General features: G+C 43.0%; 1 protein-coding gene across 2 annotated transcripts in view; it reads left to right on the top strand.

Moving 5' to 3' along the window:
- Window positions 1–17,416, top strand: part of MGLL (monoglyceride lipase) — a 117,364-nt gene that overhangs the window by 74,527 nt on the left and 25,421 nt on the right. For both annotated transcript variants that reach the window (XM_089682454.1, XM_089682455.1), the window contains exons 4-6: window positions 9,139–9,275; window positions 13,448–13,558; window positions 15,879–15,968. In XM_089682454.1, coding sequence (XP_089538580.1) covers window positions 9,139–9,275; window positions 13,448–13,558; window positions 15,879–15,968 — 338 coding nt within the window. The remainder of the gene's footprint in view (window positions 1–9,138; window positions 9,276–13,447; window positions 13,559–15,878; window positions 15,969–17,416) is intronic.

Raw genomic sequence — 17,416 nt, 5'->3', positions numbered from 1 at the left:
CCAACAGTGGAGCATAATTCCTCCCACTGACACAAATTCCTCCATTGACACCAACAGTGGAACATGATTCCTCCATTGACGCCAACAGTGGAACATGATTCCTCCATTGACAACAACAGCAGAACATGATTCCTCCATTGACACCAACAGTGGAACATGATTCCTCCATTGACACCAATAGTGGAACATGATTCCTCCATTGACACCAATAGTGGGGCATAATTCTTCCCACTGACACCAACAACAGAGTATAATTCCATCATTGACACCAACAGTGGAACATGATTCCTCCACTGATACCAATAGTGGGGGCACATTCTTCCCACTGACACCAACAATGGGGTATAATTGCTTTGTTGAAAAAACAGTGGGGCATATCCTCGTGACATTAACATTGGAACATGATTTCTCCATTGACACCAATAGTGGGGCATAATTCTTCCCACCGACACCAACAATGGGTATAATTCCTCCATTGATACCAACAGTGGAACATGATTCCTCCATTGACAACAACAGTGGAAGATGATTCCTCCATTGACACCAACAGTGGAACATGATTCCTCCATTGACACCAACATTGGAACATGGTTTCTCCATTGACACCAATAGTGGGGCATAATTCTTCCCACTGACACCAACAACAGAGTATAATTCCATCATTGACACCAACAGTGGAACATGATTCCTCCATTGACACCAACAGTGGAACATGATTCCTCCACTGATACCAATAGTGGGGGCACATTCTTCCCACTGACACCAACAATGGGGTATAATTGCTTTATTGAAAAAACAGTGGGGCATATCCTCGTGACATTAACATTGGAACATGATTTCTCCATTGACACCAATAGTGGGGCATAATTCTTCCCACTGACACCAACAATGGGTATAATTCCTCCATTGATACCAACAGTGGAACATGATTCCTCCATTGACAACAACAGTGGAAGATGATTCCTCCATTGACACCAACAGTGGAACATGATTCCTCCATTGACACCAACATTGGAACATGGTTTCTCCATTGACACCAATAGTGGGGCATAATTCTTCCCACTGACACCAACAATGGGTATAATTCCATCATTGACACCAACAGTGGAACATGATTCCTCCATTGACACCAACATTGGAACATGGTTTCTCCATTGACACCAATAGTGGGGCATAATTCTTCCCACTGACACCAACAATGGGTATAATTCCTCCATTGATACCAACAGTGGAACATGATTCCTCCATTGACACCAACAGTGGAACATGATTCCTCCATTGACACTAACAGTGGAACATGATTCCTCCATTGACACTAACAGTGGAACATGATTCCTCCATTGACACCAACAGTGGAACATGATTCCTCCATTAACACCAATAGTGGGGTACATTCTTCCCAATGACACCAACAGTGGAGCATAATTCCTCCACTGACACCAACAATGGGTTTCCCGATGAGGACAATAGTGGACCACACCTGTGTACTGCTTGTAATCTCCATCGGAAACCCATGTGACAACGCAGGAGGACAATTGGGAGCCAGGGATAGAACGTTATCACCCCATAACAGGAAGTGCTTGAACAAGGTCCTTCAGGGCAGGAACACCAGATAATATTTGAATGAAAGATGCAGATTTACAAAGCGTTGAAAATTACTTTTATAACATTTTTTTGAGATTTTATTGACTGGGTTGACATCCCCTTTAAATCTGCCATCATGGATCAGTTGGGCACTTTAAGCAAAGCCAGAGTTTCTGTCACTTTGAAGTGATCTGTATATTATCAGCATCAACATCTCCTGGCCGATCTACAGTCCCGGCCCTGAGCGAACACTGTGTATTAATTAACACCTCCTTATCAGGGCTCCTGATAGAATCTGCAGGTGTAAGCTTTGCCGCTGAATATTTACAGAAGTTGTCAAAACTTTTATAAAAAAAAATAAATAAATAAAAATGCCATTTAAAGCTGAACTCCGGCCTTCCCTTCAGTCTTGCTCAGTTGTATCAGATCCTCTCCTGGACTGAAACGGCTTCCTCTGATTTCACTGCACACTGTGAGCTTCTCATAGTGTGCATTAGAAGCTGCAGCAAGTCAGAGAGAGCTCCGCCTCTTTTCCTGGCGGCAGCATCCCATGTGGGTGTTACCTAAGGTGCCCTGCATGCAAATACAACCTGCTCCTCTGGGCTGACACCCACCCATCAAGGCATTTTAATGTTTGCATAACTCCTCCCACTTCTTGCATCAGGACTGGGGGCTCTTGGGAGCAGTACAGATGCTTTCTGGAAGCTATGTACAGCACCCTACCAGCCCCTCCCCCCTCCCCAGTAGGAATGCGGGGGAACATAGTTCCATCACCTCCATCACTTATTGTATGTCATGGCAAGGGGTGCTGGAGGGTCTACTGTTGCTGGCTGCTGGGGGATCTGTTATTGCTGGAGGGCTACTGTTGCTGGGAGGGATCTACTGCTGAGGGAGGAGTCTATTGTTGCTGGCTGCTGGAGAGTCTATTGACTGCTTGCAGCTTGTAGATCTATTGTTGCTAGTGGGGTCTTTTTTATTGCAAGGGTGGATCTTTTGTTTCTGGGGGAGTGTATTTTGTTGCCGGGTGTATAATGTTACTGGGGGGGATTCTTTTGTTGCTGGACAGATCTCTTGTTCCTGTGAGATCTGTTGTTTCTGGGGGGATCTATTGTTGCTGTGGTTCTATTGTTGCTGGGTAGTCTGTTTCTGGGTGCTGGAGGGTCTATTGACTAATTGCTACTGGGAGATCTATTGTTGCTAGTGGTGTCCATTGTTGCTGACGTGGATCTATTGTTTCTGGGGGAGTGTATTTTGTTGCTGGGCGTATAACGTTGCTGGGGGGGATCTTATGGTGCTTGGCAGATCTCTTGTTCCTGGTGGATCTCTTGTTTCTGAGGGAGTCTATTATTTCTGTGGGCCTATTGTTTCTGGGGTGTCCTGTTGTTTCTGGCTGCTGGAGGGTCTATTGACTGCTTGCTACTGGTAGATCTATTGTTGCTAGTGGGGTCTTTTTTTTGCAGGGGTGGATCTTTTGTTTCTGGGGGAGTGTATTTTGTTGCTGGGTGTATAATGTTACTGGGGGGGGGCTCTTTGTTGCTTGGCAGATCTCTTGTTCCTGTGAGATCTATTGTTTCTGGAGGAATCTATTGTTGCTGTGGGCCTAATGTTTCTGGGGTGTCCTGTTGTTTCTGGCTACTGGAGGGTCTATTGACTGCTTGCAGCTTGTAGATCTATTGTTGCTAGTGGGGTCTTTTTTTTTTTTTTTTTGCAAGGGTGGATCTTTTGTTTCTGGGGGAGTGTATTTTGTTGCTCGGTGTATAATGTTACTGGGGGGGCTCTTTGTTGCTGGACAGATCTCTTGTTCCTGGGGGATCTATTGTTTCTGGAGGAATGTATTGTTTCTGTGGCTTATTGTTGCTGGTTAGTCTGTTTCTGGGTGCTGGAGGGTCTATTGGCTGCTTGCTACTGGTAGATCTATTGTTGCTAGTGGGGTCTTTTTTTTTGCAGGGGTGGACCTATTGTTTCTGGGGGAGTGTTGCTGGGTGCAGGGGCGGACTGACAACTCATGGGGCCCCTGGGCAATAGGGGATCATGGGGCCCCTGTGTCCTTGTCCAAACTCAAAAAAGCCTATGAAAAAGGTACCAGGGGCATCTCATGGGGCCCCCTACTGAGCCCGGGCCCTCGGGCAGTGCCCGAGTTTCCAAATGGCCAGTCCGCCCCTGTCTGGGTGTATAATGTTACTGGGGGGGGGGGGGGATTCTTTTGTTGCTGGACAGATCTCTTGTTCCTAGGGGATCTATTGTTTCTGGAGGAATTTATTGTTGCTGTGGGCCTATTGTTGCTGGGTAGTAGAGTGGAGACATGGTGTGACTCAGAAGGGGGGAGTATCTGCACCTATACTCTGAAAAAAAAAAAGCCCTGCCACCATCCATGATCTGCGTGCATTGCATAGAGAAGCACAGAGACCAGGCACTGCGTCTAAAGTAAGATTTGTAATGAAAACGAAAAAATATTATTTAAAATGTCATTCGCACATGAATGAGGAGGGGGGGGGGGGGAGGAACGAACAAAGGCAACATATAAGCTGATTAAACTTCAGCTTTAAGTGGTGACTCTTCAACTGATGGAAATTGCACTTCCCCATAATACTGATTGCTAGAGACATGATGACGCGGCACGTTTCAGGAGGGCTCTGCCCTGTCCTGAACTGAACTCAGAAACCTGGGATACACAAAGATAGGCCGGCTGTGTGAGGTCGCATTATAAAGATAAGGCCACTGATAGGTCGCAGTCGATGGGCGGGGTCGGCATCCATTTTCAAATACACAGCACAAACAATTCCCTGAAAAGTAATCCACCTCCACCCCTGAAGGTTAATCAAAAATTGTGTACAAAACTTTTCTTTAACAAAACCCCATCAAGTGTCCAAAACAAATCCCCACTTGTGTAAACTAAATGTTCAACCAAGTCTCTTTCATTTCTTCTTTCAACGAAAAATCTTTTCTCAACACCCGCAAGTTCTGATGACAGTATCCCTCAAAAGAAAAAAACTTAACATAGTGTCATACCTTTTTAAAAGATACAAATACACACGTGCCCCTTCCAGTGCAACATGCAATATTAGTGAACAAACAAACACACAGAAAAAAAGAAAAAAAAAATTATATTGTATCCCGTTATTCAGTGAAACATTCACAAACCGTGTACACTCTAAACCAGGGGTGGGCAAACTTTTTGACTTGAGGGCCGCAATGGGTTCATATATTGGACCCGGGGGCCGGACCAAGAGTAGATGAATGATGTGTATGTGTCATCCATAGTAAGTATAGTAATATTCCCCCATAGTAAGCATAGTAATTAATCCCCCATAGTAATTAATCCCCCATATAGTAATTAATCCCCCATATAGTAATTCATCCCCCATAGTAATTCATCCCCCATATAGTAATTCATCCCCCATAGTAATTCATCCCCCATATAGTAATTCGTCCCCCATATAGTAATTCGTCCCCCATATAGTAATTTGTCCCCCATAGTAATTCATCCCCCCTATAGTAATTCATCCCCCATAGTAATTCATCCCCCATATAGTAATTCATCCCCCATAGTAATTCATCCCCCATATAGTAATTCATCCCCCACATAGTAATTCATCCCCCATATTAATTCATCCCCCATATAGTAATTCATCCCCCATATAGTAAGTCCCCCATATAGTAATTCATTCCCCATATAGTAAGTCCTCCATATAGTAATTCATTCCCCATATAGTAAGTCCCCCATATAGTAATTCATTCCCCATATAGTAAGTCCTCCATATAGTAATTCATTCCCCATATAGTAAGTCCTCCATATAGTAATTCATCCCCCATATAGTAAGTCCTCCATATAGTAATTCATTCCCCATATAGTAAGTCCCCCATATAGTAATTCATTCCCCATATAGTAAGTCCCCCATATAGTAATTCATTCCCCATATAGTAAGTCCTCCATATAGTAATTAATTCCCCATATAGTAAGTCCTCCATATAGTAATTCATTCCCCATATAGTAAGTCCTCCATATAGTAATTCATTCCCCATATAGTAAGTCCCCCATATAGTAATTCATCCCCCATATAGTAAGTCCCCCCCCTGTGTCAATTCACTTACCTTTGGTCCGCGCGTTCCTCTCGTATTCCCGCGCCGTTCTGGTCTTCAGGGAGGACTGTGAGAGGAGTTCGTCACGCTGCCCCGCCTACATCCTGACAGCTGCAGAGTCCTGACGTCCGAGAGGAGGGAGGGGGGCGGCCATCCGAGAGGGGGGGCGGCCATCCGAGAGGAGGGGAGGGGAGAGGAGAGGAGGGGAGGGGAGAGGAGAGGAGGGGAGGGGAGGGGAGAGGAGGGGAGGGGAGGGGAGGGGAGGGGAGAGGAGGGGAGGGGAGGGGAGGGGAGAGGAGAGGAGGGGAGGGGAGGGGAGGGGAGGGGAGAGGAGGGGAGGGGAGGGGAGAGGAGGGAGGGGAGCGGGCGCCCGGCACACAGGAGAGCCGCATCTAAATTTGTAAAGAGCCGCGGCTTGCCGACCACTGGCCTTGCGGGAGCCTAGCTCCGCGGGCCGGATTAAAAGGTCCGCCGGGCCGTATACGGCCCGCGGGCCGTAGTTTGCCCATTGCTGCTCTAAACTCTGTGTATAGACAACTCAAAAATGATCACTGCAAATGTGTACCACCACACTACATATGCATCAGTGATCACTTTATCCTCACACCCAAAAAATCTCCAACTCGTGTGTAAATGGATAATTACCCTATATACCAGAAAATAGGGCATAACAAAGATCTGGATTCACTTCTTAGCTGTCGGATTCCATCCAATATTAGGTCCAGTATTAAAGTTTTCCTTCCACTCTCCTCATAAGAAAGACCGCAATTATATATAGTAGTTTCAATAAAATACCATTCTTTATTCAATAACTCACATTACAATTCGGATAAGGCAGCTCCTCCTCATAAGAATGCACATGCAGACTGACTAGGGAACACTGGCCACATGTTCCCACTTCCAAGATGGCCGCGATCGCACTTCCTGTCAACGTCGATGCGTCTGACGTCACGTGTCCCTAACGGCATCCAGCATTAGATTTCTGGTACTTAAAGGGTATGTCACGGCAAGATAAAAAATACAAAAACATCCCATAATACCAGAAAATAGTTATCAATATGGGCAGCACAGTGGCTAAATGGTTAGCACTTCCGCCTGGCAGTACTCGGGTCGTTGGTTCAAATCCCGACCATGGCACCACCTGCCTGGAGTTTGCATGTTCTCCCTGTGCCTGCGTGGGTTTCCTCTGGGTACTCCGGTTTCCTCCCACACTCCAAAGACATGCTGGTAGGTGAATTGGATCCTGTCTAAATTGTCCCTAGTATATGTATGTATGAATGTGAGTTAGGGACCTTAGATTGTACCCCCCTTGAGGGTTAAGGACCTTAGATTGTACACCCCTTGAGGGTCAGGGACCTTACATTGTACGCCCCTTGAGGGTCAGGGACCTTAGATTGTATGCCCCTTGAGGGTCAGGGACCTTAGATTGTATGCCCCTTGAGGGTTAGGGACCTTAGACTGTACGCCCCTTGAGGGTTAGGGGCCTTAGATTGTACGCCCCTTGAGGGTTAGGGACCTTAGATTGTACGCCCCTTGAGGGTCAGGGACCTTAGATTGTACGCCCCTTGAGGGTTAGGGACCTTAGATTGTACGCCCCTTGAGGGTTAGGGACCTTAGATTGTACACCCCTTGAGGGTTAGGGTAATGATGTGAATGTACAATATATATGTAAAGTGCTGCGTAAATTGATGGCGATATATAAGTACCTGAGATAAATAAATAACAGTTCTGTCCATGTAGTGCAACTTTACACTCTCTGACATTCAAGTAGTATCAAAGTAGCATCAGCCTGGGTTCACATACATGTGGTGTGGTAATTTGCACAGACACCGCATTCCTGTACAAATCATGTGTGATTGCAGCCATACTTGCATTGCACCCACACCAAAAACAAGCAGGACCCTTTTTGGGGTCCACACTACAATCAGATTGCATGGGCATTCACACCTATGTGATTCGATTCTGCACATTGCACCACGTTTTGCGGACTGCTTACGGGGTGATGTTAACTTAACATCAGGGGCGGACTGACAACTCATGGGGCCCCCGGGCAATAGGGGATCATGGGGCCCCTGTGTCCTTGCCCAAACTCATAAAAGCCTATGAAAAAGGTGCCAGGGGCATCTCATGAGGCCCCCTACTGACCCCGGGCCCTCGGGCAGTGCCCAAGTTTCCAAATGGTCAGTCCGCCCCTGCTTAACATACACACCCGCAGCGCTTCGCATGAACGGGGTGCGATTCTGATGCGGTGCAGAATTCGCACTGAAACCACTGCGAATTCCGCCCAGCATCAGTGTGAACCCGGGCTCAAAGCAGCGCCCATCCAAAGCCACATTAAAGTGGCATCAAAGTCAATACATTCCTTATAACAAACACCGCCCTGCAAAACGCATCAAAAAGACTTGTTCCAAAACGCAAAACACGCTGTTAAATCTCACAATCCGCAATGTGCATAGATGTGAACCTAACCTGAAAGCAGAACTTCAGGCCCTGTTCTTCATGCCTTCACTCACCCCACCCCGCACTGCTGTCATGGCACAGATATGTCTCCAAAAATAAAACTTTGATGCAGCTTTGGATGGATGCAACGTTGATGCGATCTTGATGTGACTTTTTTTTTGTTGCTAATTATTATTATACAGGATTTCTATATTATTATTATTATACAGGATTTCTATATTATTATTATTATTATACAGGATTTATATATTATTATTATTATACAGGATTTATATATATTATTATTATACAGGATTTATATATTATTATTATTATTATACAGGATTTATATATTATTATTATACAGGATTTATATATATTATTATACAGGATTTATATATATTATTATTATACAGGATTTATATATTATTATTATTATACAGGATTTATATAGCGCCAACAGTTTGCTCAGCACTTTACAATATAATGGGAGACAATACAGCAACAGTTCAATACAAGAGGGATAGGAGGGCCCTGATCCTGGGAGCTTACAATCTAATGGGGAAGTATAACAGTTCTGACACTAAAGTAGCATCAAAGTCGCGTCCATCCAAAGTCGCATCAAAGTTAATACTTTCCTATTGGCAGAAAAACCCCTGCAAAACGCATCAAAAATGCGTGTTCCAAAACGTACTGTGAAATCGCACAGCCCACAATCTGCAAGGAAGGATGTCACCATGAATGGGTTCGATACAGGGGCGGACTGACCATTTGGAAACTCGGGCACTGCCCCAGGGCCCGGGGTCAGTAGGGGGCCCCATGAGATGCCCCTGGTACCTTTCATAGACTTTTTTGCGTGTGGTTTGAGTGTGGGCGAGGAAACAGGGGCCCCATGATCCCCTATTGCCCGGGGGCCCCATGAGTTGTCAGTCCTCCCCTGGTTCGATGCAATGCCCGCTCTTAGCATTTGATGATTATGATGTCATGTGATGATTCCTGAGTCTCATTTCCCGTTTTTTTCTTTTATTTTGCCAGTTGGCCACGGACAGAGCGATGGTGACAGGATGACGGTATCCGACTTCCATGTGTTTGTCAGGGACGGCCTTCAGCACGTGGACCTGATGCGGAAGGAGCACCCAAATGTACCGCTGTTTATCTGTGGACACTCCATGGTAATAAACGTATATTCAGTACACCGGCACCTAGATCTCACTAAATAGCTGCACCAAACTCCTCCTTCGCCCTTTGTTCCATCCCAGTTCTGCTGATCTCCTGCAGTCTCTTTGCAGCCATGTCCTTCTTTCGTTGGGTTTCCTGATGATGACAACGGTGGTCCATGCTTGTGTAATGTGTGTTGGAACGACCACTTGTATTCTCCATTAGAAGCCCCTGTGACTGGGTACAATGCAGAAGAACCATTGCGGGGTAAGGGCAGAGCGTTGTCACCACATAACAGGAAGTGCCTGCTGCAGGGTTGACAAGCACTTCCTGTAAACCCTTTTCTAGGACAAGAAGCCTCATGGCTGGATCACCAGATTTTTGGATCAAAGAACGCTGCAGACTTCACAATATTTCATATGACTTGAGCACATTCAAGGTTGCATGAGATTGAGTCCTGTTCACACTGCCGCGTTGCTTTTCTTACACATTTTTCGTGCGATTTTTACAGCATAGGGCAGCCCATTCACTTGAGTTTGTCTACATATAGTAATGGCACCACAAAAAAAAAAGCTCCAGAACCTTTTCCAAAGTTGAGCTGTTCCAAAATTCACTACAAGCGCATCATGCTGTTTTTTTCATGCGTTTTTCGCATGTTCCAGGAAGTCGGCATTTCTTCATGTATTCCCAGGATGTGCAGATGGGAAAAAGGCTGTTATCCCCGGTTCACACCAAGACAATTTGTGATGCGATTTGACAGTTCAAAATCACATGACAAGTTGCACCCTATTTTCAGCAATGGAACCGTTCGTATCATTGTGAATCAAGTCGCTGAGACTTTGAAAAAAGGTTCCTGCGCTACTTTTCTGCAGTTTGATTGCAGCTTGCATTGACTTCTGTTAAATGAAGTTGCAAACCGCACTGAAATCGCAGATCCAAATTGCACAGATCTGTGGCTTTGAAATCGCGCTGAAGTAGGGCGATTTCATAGTTGCACTGGTGTGAACCACGGCTAAACCCTGCCTCACACCGAGGCAATCTATCATGCGATTTGGCAGTTCAAAATCGCATGACAAGGCGCACTTCATTTGTGCCAGTGGAACTGTTCATATCTTTGCGACTCAAATCGCAGTGACTGAAAAAGTTTCCTGCACTACTTTTCTGCCATTTCATCGCGGCCTGCATTGACTTCTATTAAATGAAGTTGCAAGCCGCAATGAAATAAGAGATCCAAATTGCACCGGTCTGTGGTTTTGAAATTGCACTGAAGCCGCCCTGGTGTGAACTAGAGCAATTTGTCATGCGATTTGACAGTTCAAAATCACATGACAAGTCGCACCCTATTTTTAGCAATGGAACTGATCAAATCATTGCAGCTCAAGTTGCAGCGACTTTGAAAAAGGTTCCGGAACTATTTTTCTGCAGTTTCATTGCAGCTTGCATTGACTTCTGTTGAATGAAATTGCAAGTTGAACATCCAAAGCGCACTTATCTGAAGTTACTGAAGTTGCACAATTTCAAAAGCCGCACTTGTGTGAACCAGAGCAATTTGTCATGCGATTTGACAGTTCAAAATCACATGACAAGTCGCACCCTATTTTCAGCAATGGAACCGATCAAATCATTGCAGCTCAAGTTGCAGCGACTTTGAAAAAGGTTCCGGCACTATTTTTCTGCAGCTTCATCGCGGCTTGCATTGACTTCTGTTAAATGAAGTTGCAGGCTGCAATGAAATCGAACACCCAAACCGCATTTATCTGCGTTTTTTGTAGTCGCGCTGAAGTTGCACGATTTAAGCTGCACTGGTGTGAACCAGGGCTGAAGTGTTGGTTTTGGGTGTACCGTACTTTAAGCCTGGGCTCACACTGATGCGGTGCGGAATTTGCGCTGGTTTCTGTGTGAATTCCACACCGCATCACAATCGCACCCCGTTCATGAAAATTGCTGCGGGTGCGTATGTTAACGAAACCCTGAAATTGGTTCACAAAACGTGGTGTGATCTGCCGAATCGGATCGCATGGGTGTTAATACCCGTGCGATATGATTCTAGTGCGGACAAAAAAAGGGTCCTGCACCTGTTTGGTGTGGGTGCGGTGCGATTTGAGCCATAGAAAAATGTATGGCTGAAATCCAACTGCACAGAAATCGCATGTGATTTGCACAGGAATGCGGTGCGGTTCCCATGCAAATCACATGCGAAATGACGTTCCGCACAATTGTGAACCTGGGCTCAAGCAAAACTGAGCAGTTTTTTTCCATTTTGGATAGAGTAATGCAGGCCATAGATGGGTCAAAAATCGTCCGTTTAAAAAAAAAAAATGGAAAATCGGTCGTTCAATCAGCCAACATTACCACCAACGGTAAAAAAATTTTCGGCCCGTTTACGTCCGGCATTTAATTACTTCTGTCCCTGCAGAGAGCTCCGCTATTATATTTGACATGAAAAAGTCTTGTGGTTGCAACAATGTATCTATTTGTATCCATTTCAGATACAGATGTTATTATTCGGATACAAATAGATACATTGTTGCAACCGCAAGACTTTTTCATGTCAAATATAATAGCGGACTTCTTTTTCTTCTTTTTTTTCTACTTCTGTTTCTGCTTCTTCTTTTTCTGCTTCTCCTTCTTCTTCTTCTTTTTCTTCTGCTACTTCTTCTTTTCTTCTTCTGCCTCTTTTTCTTCTTCTTCTTCTACTTATTCCTCTTCTACTTCTTCTTTTTCTTCTTCTTTTTCTACTTCTTCTTTTCTACTCCTTTTTCTAATTCTTCTTCTTTTCTTCTGCTTCTTCTTCTTCCTCTTCTACTTATTCCTCTTCTACTTCTTCTTCTTTTTTTCTTCTTCTTTTTCTACTTCTTCTTTTCTACTTCTTCTTTTTCCTTCTTCCTCTTCTTCTTCTACTTATTCCTCTTCTACTTCTTCTTTTTCTTCTTCTTTTTCTACTTCTTCTTTTCTACTCCTTCTTTTTCTAATTCTTCTTCTTTTCTTCTGCTTCTTCTTCTTCCTCTTCTACTTATTCCTCTTCTACTTCTTCTTCTTTTTTTCTTCTTCTTTTTCTACTTCTTCTTTTCTACTTCTTTTCTACTTCTTCTTTTTCCTTCTTCCTCTTCTTCTTCTTCTACTTATTCCTCTTCTACTTCTTCCTCTTCTTCTTCTTTTCTTCTTCTTTTCTACTTCTTCTTTTTCTTCTTCTTTTCTCTTCTTGCAAGTCACGGCTCATGCGCAGATTTTTTATCGTTTTTTTATCGATTTGCCCATCAATTCCGGGAAAATCGTCTGATTGTCAAAAGTTTTCCAAATTTACAGATAAAAAAAATGTGCCAAAACCCCGAAGAACAGCCGACCAATTAAGTCACTAACTGCGAATATCGGACGATTTTCAACCCGTCTATGGCCTGCATAAGGGAACGTTATAACCCCTGTTCTTTTTTTGTTCGATCAAAATTTCTTTTCACTTTCTGTTGCACAGCCAAAACAGGAAATGAGAGGAAATCCCTTCAGCAATGCTGAATTTTCACCTGAACCAGTGTCCCCATTGGATGATTTCTACCCTATTCCTGTTCTTGTGACAACCCACAATTTGGGATTTGCTTTCACTTTAATTTTTGGCAATAACAAATAAAGAGGGTGAATCTCCCTAATGCCCCGTATACACATTTAGAATATCGGACGAATGATCGTTTGTTTGTTTTTATGCATACTAGTCTCATATCAGTGAAGAGGTTACTAAAGTTATGAAAATGCTATACACTCCGGCCACATCGGGTGCGACTTGCATGCCCTGCGACTTGCAAATGGTATGCCAAGTCGCACCCTATTGTCCGCTATTACAGCGGTCATATTGGTGCGGTCCCGACTTGGTCAGAGCGCACTGATTTCTAGAGTAGTACATTCACTACTTTTGCTGCAATTTGCATAGACATCTGTGTCAGATGTCTTGCAAATCGCAACTGAAATCGTCAAGTCACCCGATTTTGAAATCGTGCGACTTCCCTGCAAGTCACACAATTTCAAAATCGGCTTTGATGTGACCGGGGGCTTAGCGTGCGATTCTGTTTTTACTTCTTATAGATTTGATAACAAAAAAATATAAATCTGTATTAAAATGTATTATAAAAAATCAAATCGTGAATAAGATAAATTGTTTTTCAAAAAGTTGCAAATGTATTTATTTATTTTGGCCTAGGGGGGCGCTATTAGCATTTTGATGGCCAACGAGAGGCCAGCTGAATTCTCCGGCATGATCCTGATATCACCGCTGGTGTTGCCTAACCCGGAGTCGGCTTCTTCTTTCAAGGTAAGATCTGTTCAATGATCGAATTATCTGGGGGGGGGGGGGGAGTGTGCTGCAAAAAAAACAGGGGGGTTTGTAGCCTGTGCAGCAGTGTTTGGACCATTGGTCCCTGCAACCCTTCCCCCGTTCTCAGTAAAATATTGATTCCCACTCTCCCACTCCAGTGCTCTGCATTGGCAGAGCTGAGTAGCAGCCACACCTCTCATCACAAGTGTCCTGACACAGACTAAAGCAGGCCATAGAAGGGTCGAAAACTGGCCGTTTAAAAAAAAAAAAAAAAAACAACGAAAAATCGGTCGTTCGATCGGCCGACGTTACCACCAACGGTAAAAAAAAGGCAGATTTTCGTCCTGTCTATAGCCAGCATTTAACCCCATAATTACTTCTGTCCCTGCAGAGAGCTCCGCTATTATATTTTACATGAAAAAGTCTTGCGGTTGCAGCAATGTATCCATTTCGGATACAGAAGTTTTTATTTGGATACAAATAGATACATTGTTGCAACCGCAAGACTTTTTCATGTAAAATACAATAGTGGACTGGAATTCTTCTTCTTCTTTTTCTTCTTCTTATTTTTCTTCTTATTTTTCTTCTTCTTATTTTCCTCTTCTTTTTTTTTTTCTCTTCTTTTTCTTCTTATTTTTCTTCTTCTTCTTCTTTTTCTTCTTCTTCTTCTTTTTCTTTTTCTTCTTCTTTTTCTTCTTCATATTCTTCTTCTTCTTCTTGCAGGTCACGGCTCATGCGCAGATTTTTTATCAGTAAAACGATTGGCTGATTTGCCCATCATTGCCGGGAAAATCGTCAAAATCGGCCGCAAATTTTCAAACATGCCTGATAAAAAAAATGTGCAAAAAGCCCGAAAAACGGCCGACCAATTAACCCACTAACAGTGCGAAAATTGGCCGATTTTTGTTCGGCCGATTTTCGACCCGGCTATGGCCGGCATTAAATTGTGCAGAAGGAGAAGGGAGCACTTCTGGGCACGTCTGTTACTGAGTGCTGATTACTAAGTGCACTGCGGTCTACCTCCAGTGCCTGTGAGACCGCACCATCCTATTTAGACACCTTCCCCAAATGCCAATACAATAGGAAGGTGCTTATCTAGGACCATTATTCACAGTTAGCTCTGAAATGACCCGTAGGGGCGTTCAAAGCATCACCTATGTAAACTATAGGGAACCAAAGTTTTTGGAAGTTTCACGGGCGCACACAATTTGAAGTCCTCATGCACACGGGGCGTTTTTACAGCGGCTGTTTTTGGCTTTCTAGAGGAGTTTTTTAGCTGTAAAAACGCTCTAAGGCGGCAAAACGTGGTAAATCACAGCAAACTTGAACTTTTTTTGAGCAATTATTCTATTCTATTCTTTTCTGTTCTAATATTTGAATTAGAATTTATTCTATTCAAATTTTGAAAGACAGTTATATTCTTTCTATTTTATTCTAGTCTATTCTTTTCTGTTCTATTCTATTTGACTTATAATTTATTCTATTTGAATTTTGGAAGACAGTTATATTCTTTCTATTTTATTCTCTTCATTTGTTTGTTTCTATTCTATTCTTTTCTATTCTATAATCTATTCTATTCTTTTATATTGTATTTTATTCTTTTATATTCTATTTTATTCTTTTGTCCATTCTGTTCTAATCTATTCTATTCTTTTCTGTTCTAGTCAATTATTTGAATTAGAATTTATTCTATTCAAATTCGGAAGGCAGTTATTCTTTCTATTTCATTGTATTCTATTATTTTCTGTTTTATTCTATTTGAATTTCAGAAGACACTTATATTCTTTCTATTATATTCTATTCTTTTCTGTTCTATTCTATTTGACTTATAATTTATTCTATTTGAATTTCGGAAGACAGTTATATTCTTTCTATTTTATTCTCTTCATTTGTTTTTTCTATTCTATTCTTTTCTATTCTATAATCTATTCTTTTCTATTCTATAATCTATTCTTTTCTATTCTATTTTATTCTTTTAGTGTTCATTCTGTTCTAATCTATTCTATTCTTTTTCTAGTCAAATTTGATGCGAATTTGAATTTCGTCCGAATTTTGTTTAGTTTAGATTCATTACTAATGTAATTCGAAAATTCAGAGACATCCAAATAACGAAAAAAATCCAAATTCGGATTGAAGCAAGCTGCCTACCTTGAGTTTCTGATATGGAACTTTTCACTTTTCTCTGACTTTTCGGCACAGTTTTTCCGGGACTCAGAAAGTGTTAAAGCCATTATAACAGCATTAGAGCCAGGAAACTGGCATTTTCAGAAGCAGGTCATATTTTTTTTTTCCATTAATATTTTTTTTTTCCTAACAGGTGTTTGCAGCTAAAATCCTGAACCACGTTCTGCCAAATTTCTCCCTCGGCGGTATTGACCCCAACTATTTGTCTCGGAATAAACAGGAGGTGAGAAATGTCAAAGCTTTGTCATAGTTATCCTTGCACTTGCCTAACAAGAGGGTTTCACATGAAGGTGAAGTTATCGCCCAGCTCCAGCCGCAATGTCTTTGCTGCCCTTTAATCTTTTAGGCCTCCATAGCAGTAGAAGGCAGAGTCCTCCCTCACATCTACAGTCATGGCCGAAATTGTTGGCACCCTTGATATTTCTCCAGGAAATCATGTATTTCTCACGAAACGTATTGCATTAACACATGTTTTGCTATACACATGTTTATTCCCTTTGTGTGTATTGGGACAAAACAAAAAAAGGGAGGAAAGAAAGCAAATTCGACATAATGTCACACAAACCTCCAAAAATGGGCTGGACAAAAGTATTGGCACCCTTTCACAACTGCGGATAAATAAGAATGTTACAAGCATGTGATGCTCCTGTAAACTCACCTGGGGCAAGTAACAGGTGTGGGCAATATAGAAATCACACCTGAAAGCAGATAAAAAGGAGAGACGTTCACTTAACCTTTGCATTGTGTGTCTGTCTGTGCCACACTAAGCATGGACAACAGAAAGAGGAGACGAGAACTGTCTGAGGACCTGAGAACCAAAATTGTGGCAAAATATCAACAATCTCAAGGTTACAAGTCCATCTCCAGAGAACTAGATTTGCCTTTGTCCACAGTGCGCAACATTATCAAGAAGTTTGCAACCCATGGCACTGTAGCTAATCTCCCTGGTCGTGGACGGATGAGGAAAATTGATGAAAGATTGCAACGCAGAATAGTCCGGATGGTGGATAAGCAGCCCCAAACATGTTCCAAAGACATTCAAGCTGTCCTGCAGGCTCAGGGAGCATCAGTGTCAGCGCGAACTATCCGTCGACATTTAAATGAAATGAAACGCTATGGCAGGAGACCCAGGAGGACCCCACTGCTGACACAGAGACATAAAAAAGCAAGACTACAGTTTGCCAAAATGTACTTGAGTAAGCCAAAAGCCTTCTGGGAAAACGTCTTGTGGACAGATGAGACCAAGATAGAGCTTTTCGGTAAAGCACATCATTCTACTGTTTACCGAAAACGGAATGAGGCCTACAAAGAACAAAACACAGTACCTACGGTAAAATATGGTGGAGGTTCAATGATGTTTTGGGGTTGTTTTGCTGCCTCTGGCACTGGGTGCCTTGACTGTGTGCAAGGCATCATGAAATCTGAGGATTACCAAAGGATTTTGGGTCGCACTGTAGGACCCAGTGTCAGAAAGCTGGGTTTGCGTCCAAGATCCTGGGTCTTCCAGCAGGACAATGACCCCAAACATACGTCAAAAAGCACTCAGAAATGGATGGCAAAGAAGCGCTGGAGAGTTCTGAAGTGGCCAGCAATGAGCCCAGATCTAAATCCCATTGAACACCTGTGGAGAGATCTTAAAATTGCTGTTGGGAAAAGGTGTCCTTCCAATAA

This window comes from Staurois parvus, unplaced genomic scaffold, assembly GCF_062004578.1.
Source record: "Staurois parvus isolate SC_StPar_1 unplaced genomic scaffold, SC_StPar_1.0 ptg000290l, whole genome shotgun sequence".
NCBI classification, from domain to species: Eukaryota; Metazoa; Chordata; class Amphibia; order Anura; family Ranidae; genus Staurois; species Staurois parvus.
Note: the sequence above shows the minus strand (reverse complement) of the source record. Positions and strands in the feature narration are given on the sequence as shown.